The 13175-nt window shown below is 44.9% G+C and overlaps 1 protein-coding gene across 3 annotated transcripts in view; it reads right to left on the bottom strand.

Moving 5' to 3' along the window:
- The window catches only part of ARFGEF1 (ADP ribosylation factor guanine nucleotide exchange factor 1), a 104374-nt gene extending 98994 nt beyond the window's left edge, over positions 1-5380 (bottom strand). For all 3 annotated transcript variants that reach the window (XR_007509580.1, XR_007509578.1, XM_049828516.1), the window contains exon 1: positions 3936-5380. Coding sequence is in view for 1 of the 3 variants with exons in the window: in XM_049828516.1 (XP_049684473.1) it covers positions 3936-4059 (124 nt within the window). In the remaining 2 variants the exon portion in view is untranslated. The remainder of the gene's footprint in view (positions 1-3935) is intronic.
- Between the last annotated feature and the right edge of the window lie 7795 nt (positions 5381-13175).

A 13175-nucleotide genomic window follows, 5' to 3' on the forward strand; every position in this document is an offset into this window, starting at 1 on the left:
CATTATTTGTGCTTTGGAGTTTTACAGAAGAGTTGCTTGACTCCTGATTTGCAGTTGAACCAGCAGCCTTTATACAGGCAGGGAATTCTGGTTTGCTCAGCTTGGTCCTTCTATAAACCACCTTTCCAGGCAGACAAATCCACACCCCAGATTCTGACACAAAGCACTAACAGTTTTTGTTCAGTCTGTTAAGAACTTTACATTCAGCGGAGGATTTTTTTTTCCCCAAGACCTTTTATGGACTATACATAATGCAGTATGTTTACTGTAAAGTTTCCTAGACGGTAATGTGGCTGAAAACCAATACAGAAGCAACAGTGCAGGGAACCTCTAAATCTAATTCTGCTGTCAGCTTGTTGCCTGATGCTCTCTGCAAGCGGACAACTTTAAACTCACTTCTTACATAGATTAAGAGTAGTTGCTATGCAAGTAAATAATACAAAGTTCTAAATTAGCAGCTGTATTTCATTAGGTGACTAGAGAAAGAAATGTTACATTTTTTAGATACAGAGAACGTCTTTCAGAAAGGACAATGTTACATGAAAAAAATACATTAAACTTGGAGTCAACTATTCTGTATTAATCCAGACACAACCTGGTGAATCATTAGATACAGGATGTGAGTATCAGGTTTAATTTTGTCCCTGTTAAAAAATCAAAGAACAACTATAATTCAGGTTGCAATATTTAATTCATATTTTGCTTTCTTATCTTCTAATAGCCCTGAAGAGTGGTCATACTAGAAGGACCTCAACTTAACACCTATTCAGAGGTCAGACCGCCACAGTAACATGTACCAGGAATGTTGTGGGGTTTTTCTCCTTCAAAATTCACAAATCAAAAACAGATGAACTATATAATCTTAATGGAATGCAACAGCACAGGTTTATAAGAAAATATATAGGGATTAAAAATGACAAAGGGATATGCTTAGATTCTTAAAATGCTGCTTGTCAACCTCAATCTAAAAAGCAGAGTTTTAATTTGATTGTCTATTGTACAGGAATACCGTATTTCTCGTCATTGCCTTCTTGCTTCTGAAACACTTCAATAGCAACTCATCTCATACAAACAACGTAAAACAATGTAAATAGTGGATTTAGGGGGGAAAAATTTTTTTCAAAAAAAAGGTCTGGATTAGTAACAACTACTAGTTAGAATATCTGATATACTAACAGTAAGCAACATTTTACTACAGTCATGCAATTCGGAAAAAAAAAGATCTTAATGGCAGAGTTTTGTATTACATCAGATAATTTCAGTGAAGACTAATCAATTAAATATTCAGACTGAAAAGACCATGATGTTGATTTGAGGATGTGTAATTACTGCCATGATTTTTAAAAGCTGCCTTTTATTTAACAATCATTTTTAAAAATCCAATAAAACTTTAAAGCCAGACTTTGCCAGTTAACTCCAAATCAAACTTAACTCTAAATTACTATTTTACTAATGTTTTATCATTAATGTTGTTGCTCTCTACAATTAAAAAAAAAATTCTCAGGAGTAAGAAGTCTGCACCCCTTGCATAAGGTAGCAAAGCAGCATCCAGTTGAAGAGTACTCTCCAACAGATTAAGAGCTAGATGGAGAAAGCACAACACACACACCCTATTTCCAATTCTGCTATGAAAATCACACCTCAGCTTTAACACCCAGTTGCCCCACATATGAAATAAGGAGGATACTTACTTTTCTCTGAAAAGTTTTTTGTAGTTAGACATGAGCATTACTCTATTCAAGAGTTATACACTGCCACTTTTGAATTAGGAGTCTATCACACACAAAACCAGACAACGGACCATGCTGCATTTACAATCACCAACTATATTTCATTGTGCCACAACCTAAAAAATTTTATTTCTGTTAGACTCTACAGTAGTTAAGATCATGTCTGATATTTTTCCAGTTCATGAAGCCCTCCTATATACATTAGCTAATACACACAATCTTGTAGTTCTTTTTTTCCTGCTTCACTGGCTTCTATACTCACAGACCGTATCATTTCCCTATTTAAGCCCCAATCACGCAATCAGATCCACAGGAGAAGGTTTCAATGAACCTCTAGCATGGAAATCACTGGGATGTGTGCTTGGCGGTCTCCTTGCAAAAATCAGTTTACAAGATAAAAGATGCAGACTGTACAGTCTAGAGGGCTTGCTTTATAATCTGTGTAACACAATGGAGCCATGCTTGGAGGGATCTGGATGATACCTAAAGCAGATCAAGCTACTGAAATAAAGTACAGCAGAAACATAAGATTAATTACCACTGTCTAATTCTATGGATGACATACAGGCTGGATATAAGTTCAGTTTAATAATAAGAAAACATTTCTCTGTTTTATTTCCAAGTTGAAGACGCAGCCTAAAGTCAATGGGAAGGCCAAAGAGTCATCAGTTTAATCCTATCTGCCTAAAAGAAGATTATTATTAATAAATCTAATGATAAATCAGAAATGTAAGAAAAAAATCTCTTTCCAATACTTGAATTATTAAGAAATAAATAGCTGAGCTACTGTCATTTCTCCCCCTCCATTTGTCAGGGTCTTTCACAGACAAAGAAAACAAGAAAAGGAATGTTCTTTTTTAAAAAACACTGAAAGTATTATAAAAGACAAATGAATAGAATGACAAAAGAACAGTTTGAAATTACTTATATTCATTCTTAAAACAAGCAAGTTTCAGCTTAATATTATCTCTTCAAAAAAATCCATTTAAACAGACATTATTACTATGCAAAATCAAGATCATTATCTCCAAAACCAGAAACAATTACACAAGAATGGGAGGGACATAATCCATTTATGTATTATTTAAATAAAGCAAGCCTTTCTCCTGAAGTCTTTCAGTAAACATGTCAGTATTTTGCCACACAGGTCCAAACCCTGCCTGTGCTCAACATGCCAGAATTGTAAAGCCCAAGTTCTCCTTTCACGCTGCCCGTTATTGAATGTGTACGTATGCTTTGTACTACCCAGCCCCGGTACTTCCGTCACGCTTCTAGGCGAGGTGGTGTTGACACGGCTGCACTACAAACCTAACACCCCTCCTCAGCCCAAAGCAAGCAAACATTCCCACATGTTCCGTGGCTGCACCAGCTCCGCCACTCGTGAATCAAGCCCCCTTCTTCAATCAGCTGTTTCCCTGCCACGGCTAAAGCCCCCTCGCCTATCTCCTGGACCAGCCCCTCCCTCTCTAGCCCTCCTCCCTAGAGGACAACGTCCCGACTCCGAAGGGCCACCAACTCCAGACGTGGCCTGGTGTCATTGTCTCTCGCTTTCCGCCACCCCCGCTTCCTCCCCCGTCCCTCCTCCCTTACCGCTGCCTGTCACCTGCTCCCTCCCCGCCGGCCGTCTGTTTCCAGGTCAGCTCGGCTCAGCTCGGCGCCTCCGTCTCTCTGCCTATTCATCCTGCGAGCGGGGAGGAGGAGGAGGAGGAGGAGGAGGAGGAGGAGGAGGAGAAGAGCACGCCGGGCGCCGCAGCGCCCTCACCGCCACTGTCAGCGAGGGGCAGTGCGCGGAGGGGCCGCTCTCGGCGAGGGGCGAAGCTCTCCCCTCAGCCCGGGGGCACGCACGCTGCCAGAGGGCTTCGCAGCAAGACGACGACAGGCCTCGACCTCCCTGCGCACCCACCCCGAGTCTCACACAACTAACCAGATCCTCCACCGCTCGATCCCAAAACCTGTGCCACGGCTCAGCCCGCCGCCCCACCTCCCCCAGCCCTTCCGCTCCTCCCCCCCCCCCCCCGGGCAGCCCCCTGCGGGGCATTTCCCCAGAGAGGCCCCAAAGCGCCTCTTCTCCCCACCCCACCCCCCCGCCAACACAAACGCACACCATGCAACGGCGAAGGGGGGCCCCGGAGCGCACCCCGACCCCTGGGCCGCCCCGGTGCAGTCCCTGCCGGCCGCCCCTTCCCGCCCCGGGCAGCGCCTCACCTAGGGCCACCTCGCAGGCTTTGCGTAACTGGGAGTGATGCGCCTTCTTCACCTCCTTGTCGGCCAGGATCTTCTCCAGGGCCCGGGTCAGGAACATGTTTTTCGTCTTCTTCCCTTCATACATGGGCGCGATCGAGCCGGGAGAGGAGGAGGAGGGGGAGGAGGAGGAGAAGGAGGAGGAGGGGTGGGGAGGGGAAGGGAAGGGAGAGCGGGGCACCGGCCGCTCCCGCCGGGGGAGGGCTGCGAGGGGCCGGGGCAGGCGGCGAGGCCGCGGGGCCGGGCCGAGGCAGGCGCGGGGGAAGGGCTCCCTCAGAGGGAGGGCCGCGGCGTCCCGACACCCGCTCGGAGGCTCCCCCCGAGGGGAGGCTAGGCTGGGCTGGGCCCGGGCGGCGGCAACGGCCAACCCCGCGGCTGAGGGAGGACGAAGCCTTCTTCTTCCTTCTCCTTCCCACCCCCCCCCCCCCGCCCCTGCTGCGTCTGTGTGCGCCGACGGCGGCCGCGACGCGCTCAGTCCCCGAGCCGCCCCCGGCCGGCACCCGCCTCCATTAGCAGCGGCAGCGGCGGCGGCAGCAGCGGCGGCGGTGGCGGCGGCTGCAGCAACAACCTGCCCTCGCCATGTTGGAAGGAAACGACGTCAGGGCCGCGGCCGCACGGCTGCGGAGCGGGAGGAAGCGGCGGCCGTGCCCCGGCCGGGCGGGCGGAGAGAGGCGGCCGGGTGGGGGGGGCGCTCGCCTTCTGCCCGCCCCACGGGCGCGCTACAGGTGAAGTAGACCCGCGGTAGGCAGCGGAGAGGGAGGCACGGAGATGGCTGCTGTCACCTGGGAGCTGGCTGAGGAGGACGAGGAGGAGGGGCAGGGCTTCCCTTCCGGGCCACCGGCGCTAGGAGGGGGAGGAAGGCTCCCCCGGGAAGCGCCACCTGCCCCTGAGGGGGGGGCTCCGCCGGGGGCAGGGCAAGAGGCTCCCTCGGAGGGGAGCTGCCCGCCCTTCCTCGGCCGCGGCCGTCACTTCCCCGGCGGCGGCCTCCCCTGACGAGACGCCCCCAGGGCTCTGCCTCACGGGGGGAAGCGAGCGGAGAGCAGCTCTCCGGCGCCGAGGGAGGAAGAAGCGCGTCAGGTTGCGGGACGCGAGCGGGGTCCCTGCGCCCCTTCCCGGGGAGACGGGGAGCGCGGTGCCCGCCCCGGCGGCGGTCCCTCAGCCCCCTCTGCGCTCCGGCGGGGCGCGCAGGGCCTCGGCTCCGCCGTGCGGGAGCTGCGCTTCCCGTGAGGAGCAGCCGGCGCGGCGTCTGTAGCCGCCCGCCCTCAGCCTTGCTGCCCGCCGTGTTCTCGCTCGGGAGCCCTTTCCCTATCGCCTTCGTCCTCTGGCTTTAAAATACGGACAACTCGCACTTCTGTCCCGTAGCACGTGCACTAGGAGTACAGAGCATCCAAAAAAAAAAAAAAAAAAAAAAATTTGCATCTCCACTTATAACTAAACAGTGACTTTCGTGTTCTTATATTTTATTAAATTGTTACAAAATTGTGTAAAATTGTTGGGGTTTTTTGCTTGCGTTCTTTGGCCTTTTTCCCTCCCGGAGTGCTAAGGGGTAACTTCTTCATGCTTGGTTCGGGGCCAAGAAAAGCTCTGGTTGACTCTGGCTAACTGGGAGGCAGCAAAAACATAACAGGGCAAGTTTTTTTGCACTCAGAGGGGGTACACCAGTATTTAAAAGTAGAATATGGCACTAATTGAAGCCAAGTCTGTTCTAGAAAATTTTTTTACCTAAAAAAATATTAATTAAAAATTAATCTGGAAATTAGAGGACTTGTAGCTTTCAGGCAGAGCGGGACAAGGCTATAGCATCAGCGAGCAGAAAGCAGAGATGGTTGTGGAAACCAGGGGCCATCTCTGACCTCGGAGGGCAGAGAGCTGGCACACGGGAAGGACGTTATCCCCAGCTAACTCTTCCTGTCTGTTCTGTATTCCTCTGCTCCTGTTGCATCAGCCAGGACAACAGCCTTCCAAATAAGTTAATCCTGATCCCTTCCTCATTGAGAATTTGAGAGCGCCTGCCTAGGCTATCATGCCACCATGCTAAGGCCTCACAAGCAGTCTTGCATTCTTCACTGAATAGTTTATTTGAGCACCTCTGTTTCTTTTCCTACAATGGACCAGTTGTAGCTGCATTAGTAAAGGTACACTGATCCCAGTCCCCCTAATGAAGAGGCAGCTAATGCTGCCCAATATTGCTTTAACCAGTTTCCCAAATGAAAAATGATTTGTGCCAAAATGATTTGTTGCTTTATAGGTATCAATACTTGGACTTTTTAAGGAATAACCCGGCATGGGGAATTCCGCTAAAGCTGTGGGTGAATGCCAGGCCTGACTGTTAGAGCAAAACACATATTTTGCTGAAATGACTTCATCTGCACCAGGGGCTTTTTCTAGTCACTGTCAGTTGGAACCCTCAGGCTGTTTTATTATGCAACTGATAAACAATACTGAAAATATTAAGAGGGTAGACCTGATTTTAGCCTTAGAACAGTTTTGAGAGAGGGGTAGAAGTCACATCGCTAAGCACGTTGATTCCTGAAAAAAAATAGGCAAGTGTTTTTTAATTACCATATCCAGGTTGGGTTGGTTTATTCAAAAGACTGCGTCTTCAGCAGCACAATTACTAAGCATAACTGAATTATTTCTAGTAATTTATTTACGGAAGAACCTTTTCTCAGTTTTTTGTATCCACAGGTGCAAGTTCAGATTCTGATGGCAAAATTACTTCGGTCTTTCAAAGCTGCCCGCTAGTGACCACATGGCAAGGGTAATAATTTCCACAGAGTTCTTGCTGGTAGTTTTGCAGAAACCACCCGAGTCCAAATTTCCTTAGCCAAGTCAGAGCTTGCAAGTGTTATTTAGCAAATGGAGTTTGCTATTGATTTTCACAGTCCATTTGGCAGAAATAGACTTACAATTGCAATATCATGAAGACAATGGGTATCTGTATGTAAAGAGCACCGAGGGCTGCAGTTACCTGTTTTGTTCATATGGATGTCTATTTTCATATGCTGTACACAAGATGATTTTACATGTAAAATATGTTTTAGTTGAACATGTAGAATTACTCCTGAAACATCAAGCTACTGAAGGAAAAGACCTGTCAAAAAAAACGCTTAGTTCCATGTCTTTCATTTCTGCTCTAACATGAATAGATTAAACTTCTTGTCTTATTTTGGGGTTTTTTTTCATGTGGTTTGAATCTTCAGTTTCTGTTCTCAGGTTCAAACAACTGCTGCTCACTTCACTCAATTTATGGCTTGGCACAGCTGGTATTCTACATCTACATGCTAGTCACAAGACACCCCCTGCCTAAACCCAGCAACAGTGTAGAGCCTGTATGTTATTGAAGGACTGCTTCTGAAATTGCACAGGAAGATTGTTGTAAATCATCTGTCCGGCAGGCTGACATCCAGTTTCCTTCCATGAGCTGAACCAATAAGGATGGAAATCACAGGGGAACTGCGATACAAGCATTGGAGATAAAAAGATAGTCCAGTGCCCTCCTTTAGAGCCAAGATACGAATGGTTGTCAGCTTGTGTGCTGGGTCCCAGGGCTTTGAATAGAGCCAGTTGTTATGACAGCTTTATTTAGTAGGGAAGCCATGTATTAAAATAATGTTTGGTCAATTATGAAGAATTTTAGGGACTTTGAGGAAGCATTTTTAGGGCAGATTTTGTTACAGAGACTACAGACCATAAGGAACACGTTTAGCTCTTTGCTGATTACTTTAAAAGCTAGGGTTTTATTTCTATTGAAAGGAGAGTAAGAAAACTCACAAGAAAGGTTGAAGATTTAGAATATTTCTGTCTTACATGGGTTCCTAGCTAAAGATAGAATCATAGAATCATGGAATCATTTAGATTGGAAAAGATCCTTCAAATCACTGAGTCCAACCATAAACCTAACACTGACAAGTCCACCACTAAACCATGTGCCTAACCACCACCTCTACACATCTTTTAAATACCTTCAGGGATGGTGACTCAACCACTTCCCTTGGGAGCCTGTTGCAATGCCTGACAACCCTTTCGGTAAAGAAATTTTTCCTAATATCCAATCTAAACCTCCCCTGGCACAAATTGAGGCTATTTCCTCTCATCCTATCTCCAGCCACCTGACAGGAGAGACCAGCTCCCACCTCACTACAACCTCCTTTCAGGTAGTTGTAGAGAGCGATAAGGTCTCCCCTCATCCTTCTTTTCTCCAGGCTAAACAGCCCCAGTTCCCTCAGCTGCTCCTCATAACACTTGTTCTCTAGACCCTTCACCAGCTTCGTTGCTCTTCTTCAGACACGCTCTAGCCCCTCAATGTCTTTCTTGTAGTGAGGGGCCCAAAACTAAACACAGTATTCGAGGTGCAGCCTCACCAGTGCTGAGTACAGGGGGACGATCACTTCCATAGTCCTGCTGGCCACACTATTTCTGATGCGAGCCAGGATGCTGTTGGCCTTCTTGGCCACCTGCGCACACTGCCGGCTCCTATTCCGCCGGCTGTCAACCAGTATCCCCAGGTCCTTTTCTGCTGGGCAGCTTTCCAGACATTCTTCCCCAAGCCTGTAGCACTGCATGGGGTTGTTGTGACCCAAGTGCAGGACCCGGCACTTAGCCTTGTTGAACCTCATACAACTGGCCTCAGCCCAGCCTGTCCAGATCCCTCTGTAGAGCCTTCCTACCCTCAAGCAGATCAACGTTCCTGCCCAGCTTGGTGTCATCTGCAAACTTACTGAGGGTGCACTCGATCCCCTCGTCCAGATCATTGATAAAGATATTAAACAGAACTGGCCCCAGTACTGAGCCCTGGGGAACAGATGGTGCCATACAACAGCAGTGCCTTGCAAAGAATGCTTGTTAGATACAATGATTCCAATGTCTGTATTGTTTTGGTTTCAGCATGCAGATTTCTGCTTTACTGCTAATTGGTGTCAGTCAATGGCTGACCCAAGGACTGTAATCCTCATAGCTGCAGAGATCCCTGTTTGGTTGCTGGTGAAGTCCTGAAGATGTGGAAAAGGACTGATAATTGTTTTTTCCGCTGACACTGCTAGGTCTGCAGGCAACATGTATGAAATATTATAGTTGTGCTATCTAACCTAAGAAATGTTTCCTGACAAACCTAAAAGAAACATGTTGGTATATATATGCTAAAGTACAAAAGCATCACTGCTTTGTTGGAGCCTTTATGTTTAAACACAAGAAAAAAAATGTATTTGAGAAATACCCCCAAAATTACTGTCTTGTACTTTTTTATTTACAAGTTAATTGGAGTATTCCAACAGCCATTTATATTGTTTCGTATATTTAAAATGTTTTCAGACAGTATTAATAATGTGCTTAGTAAAAAACTCTGCCGACCTTTCTGTGTGAGAGGGAAAAATTAGCACCTGCTTCTGATGTTTTTGTGTACAACAATTGTATGCAGTCCTTGTTTGAAAATGCTGAAAAACTAGGACTTGTAAGCCTTTCCTTGTGATGTACAGTAAAAGCTGATAGTAAAAGTGCAGTTTCATGCTTGGAACAAGCTGATGATCTATGGCTCTACTGCCTCCCAAAGGGAACTCTTTCACCTTTCTTGTGTTAGTGGAGTTGTGCAACTGTGCAGTGAGTCAGTGCAGCTCAGTGGTCCAGCCAAAAATCAGCCTTACGAGAAAGTTAGTTTTCATTAGGATCAGTGAATTGATCAGACTTACCTGCATATTCATAATTCTTACACAAGAAAGGGCGTGGGGAAGTGTGGTCAGGGGTGATGAGAAGGCCCGGTCTACTGCACATGGTGGCACTGTCTTAAAGCATCTTGACCAGCTTTGAAACAGCGCAGTAATAGACTGTGATCACTTTAAGCTAGAATAAGACAGAACTGCCACTAAAAAAAGCAATCCTTCCTGCTCCTACCTATATGTTTCTTGCTTTCTTGGTCAACATAAGCATTTGCATTGTCATGTTGTGAATTATATGCTGGATTATATTCAAAATTTAATTAGGTTGAAATTAACCTGACAAGAAACAGAGGATTTTTAAGCCAGATAAATTCCATATCCTGATTCCTCAGGCAACTTCACAGATGTTTGTGTTAGCTCAAGGGAGGGGATAACACAAGGACAGGAACAAGAAAATGGGCAAGAAGGTGGCAGGCTGGTGTTTTTCGGCAACAATACCAGTTTATGCCAACTTAAAGTATTGTTTAAACTACTGCTTTTAACATAATTTTTCTTCAGTATTTCCATTGTGCAAGAGACCACTCAGCCCTGTCTCTGTATGTGACCCCATATATAGGATTGATGGGTCAATAGCTAGGACCAGTGTGTTAGTGGCAGTGTATATGATCCTTTAATTGTGGTGGCTCTCTTGTTGGCACCTTCTTTAGCTGCATTAAATTACTTTGCATTTGCTCCCATTCTGTTTTCATGTACCAGATGCAGGTAATCAGTGCGTGATGGATCAGGGTCCAGATGGGTCCAGCAGATGGGAACCTGGAACAAGAGAGAAGCTGTGATTCTGTTCTGCAACTGCAAGCACCTTGGTGGAGAAGTTTCCAAGTCTCTTACTGAATGCATAAGATTTAACAGGTCTGCTGGTGGTGCTTGGTCATGTAACACTGAGGTAGAAAAAAGGCATTTCTTTCTATCCCTTTGTGGAGTCCTAGGCCTGCCACCCTTGTAAAAATAAGTGAAGCATAATTCAAAGTGTCCACTGTATCCATTATGCAATGGATTGCAATCTGTCAACCAAACTGCAAGAGATACAGTCAGTATAAATGTACTTTAATATTTTTAAGAGGTGGGGTTTTTTAAGATAAATTCAGGAGCTGAAATTAAGAGTTCATAGTTTGTTTGTAGAGTGAGTATTCTAAGAGGTTAAAACAGGCTGCAGTATATCCACTGGTGCACTAAAGAACAAAAAGCAAATGTTTATTAGCACAGGGAATATTAACCAATAGGTAATTCCTAGGTTGCTTCCAAACATTTGTACAAATGCGTATGACACCCTGGAGTGACCAGTAACGAAATAAACATCCATCACTATGAGGAGGCTCTTGCAAGGTGACAAATTTATGCCTTAAAGCTAAAAAGTAGAGGCTCTTGTTGTATTGAAATACATTCTCGATACTACAGTTAAGCGAGGATACATACTCCTAGTAAAGCATGATATTTGTCAATTTGTGACAGCTGCAGGAAAAATGACAGATAGCAGTGAAGAAAAAAACCCCACCTCTTGTGGTTGATGGAATAAAGTTTTGAATTGTGGCTGGAAACTGTGGAGGATATAAAACGTTCCTGGCTGTAGCTTGCATTTATGTGCTGGAAGCTCATACCACTGCATTTGTGCTGGAATGTGATCCCTTTTTGCTAGGAATTTTTCTGTGGGAATACATTTTCTTCTAGCCTACCTATAGGAGTTTTCAACTTCATTTTTCAGCATTTTGCTCCTGCTAATAGGTGAATAATTCAGATCCCAGCTTCCATGGCACCTCAGCATACCATTCCCTCTACCAGGAATGAAGAAGGAATACGAATATCCATCTTAAAGACAGAAGGAAATATATTTTTTAAAAATTGGGTATATGGGGTTGGTGGGGTTTTTTACGTTTCTTTAGTAGTTTTTTGAACTTCAGGACCTGCTTATGGATGTATCAGCCATAACTGAGAAGGTGATTTTCTGAGATACCGGTCTGAGAAAAGACAGTGTTTCTTTTGAGGCATATAGAAATGAATAGTATATCTTCACCCTCAGCCAGGAACCTACTGTACAGTTATTGTTGTATGTGAGGCTGTGCAAATGTAAAGGCAAATCCAAGCCAGTATAGCAACTCCTTCATAACGGCAAGTATTTCTGTCTCTGAATACCAAGGATATAAAGTTCTGGCAATTTCCCGAGAGCCTTGCACTGCAAAAGAAGGTGTGTAGAGGATGTATGGCAAAGGTAGCAATAAGATCCACTGATTTATTGCTTCTCCTAGCCAACTCCAGCAGATAAAATTGCTGTTACTGGATTTAAAGGAGAAAATATTGAACGGGGGGAGTCGCAACATGACTGCCCTCTGTCTTGGGAGGTGCTGTCCGTACTGTTACGGCTTTCCTAGATTACTCTGTGGGTGTGAGCCTGGTTAATTAGTTATCTCTCCAAACACCTGTAATAGGAAGGACTACCATAGTGTATGGTTATCACGAGTTCTTAATTAAGGCCAAAATGGGAATATTCTGAGTTGTAACAACTTAGAAAAGTAACAAATTTACTGAAGATGATGACTCTCCTACCTTTAAATCCTAGCTTCAGACTCCTGCAGGTCTTTGTAACTGATGTGACATGATCAGCATAATGCATGCTGAGTTGTCTTACAGATTAGGCATTAAATAGCCTAGATACTGGGAGCATGAAGCATTAGTTTTAACCTAATTTTTACATGCTGAATGACTCTCTTGCCCTTGATCTGAGGTGAATTCAGCATATCGCTTTTGAACTTGTGCATTTCCAAAGGTTTATGCAGATCTCTTTCAATAAGCTGATAATAACAAAAGAAGGGTTGAAAATGAAAAGGAACTGAGAAAAGTTGAATGGAATTCAGCTGGAGAAAAATAGCCCTTTAATCTCTGGGTAGGGTAAGTCAAATGAATAACAAGGATGGTTTTCAAGTATTTTAATATCTGTGCTGAAAAGCTTACTCAGAGAGGTCATAAAAGTCATGTGAATTAAGGTGAGAAGCAATGAGACTGGAGCAATAACCACTTCTAACTGCCATGAAGTGATCTTTGGATCTGCCCGATTGTTTCCTCCAGCAACTGCAGCAGGTTATTTCCTGTCAAAAATGCAATAACTGATATTTCAGCATATACATTATAAACTGTGGGCTTCATGGCATGAATGAAAGATTTTGAATGTGAATAACTAGAAAGATAAAATTGAATGGGAGTTATGGATATTCTTGCCTAGAAGAAAGACATTAAAGAAGTGCTGTAGTGATTCATTCTAGTATCCCAATTAACTCACTAAGTATTTACTAGATGTGTATTCACTCAGATATTTTTACAAGACATTTTGAAACACCTGTGACAGTTTTGATTAGACTTCCAAGATGTTTCTAGTTTCAAGTCAAGTGTCAGAGCTAATGTGCAATCTGGATCATTAAAAACGGGACTAACTGGTTCACAGAATGTACGATAGATGGTTTCTCGTGACATTCAAAGCTGCTGCTGCTGTCTGGGTTCAGATCCA

The sequence above is a fragment of the Accipiter gentilis genome, chromosome 2, assembly GCF_929443795.1.
Source record: "Accipiter gentilis chromosome 2, bAccGen1.1, whole genome shotgun sequence".
In the NCBI taxonomy this organism is placed as follows: Eukaryota; Metazoa; Chordata; class Aves; order Accipitriformes; family Accipitridae; genus Astur; species Astur gentilis.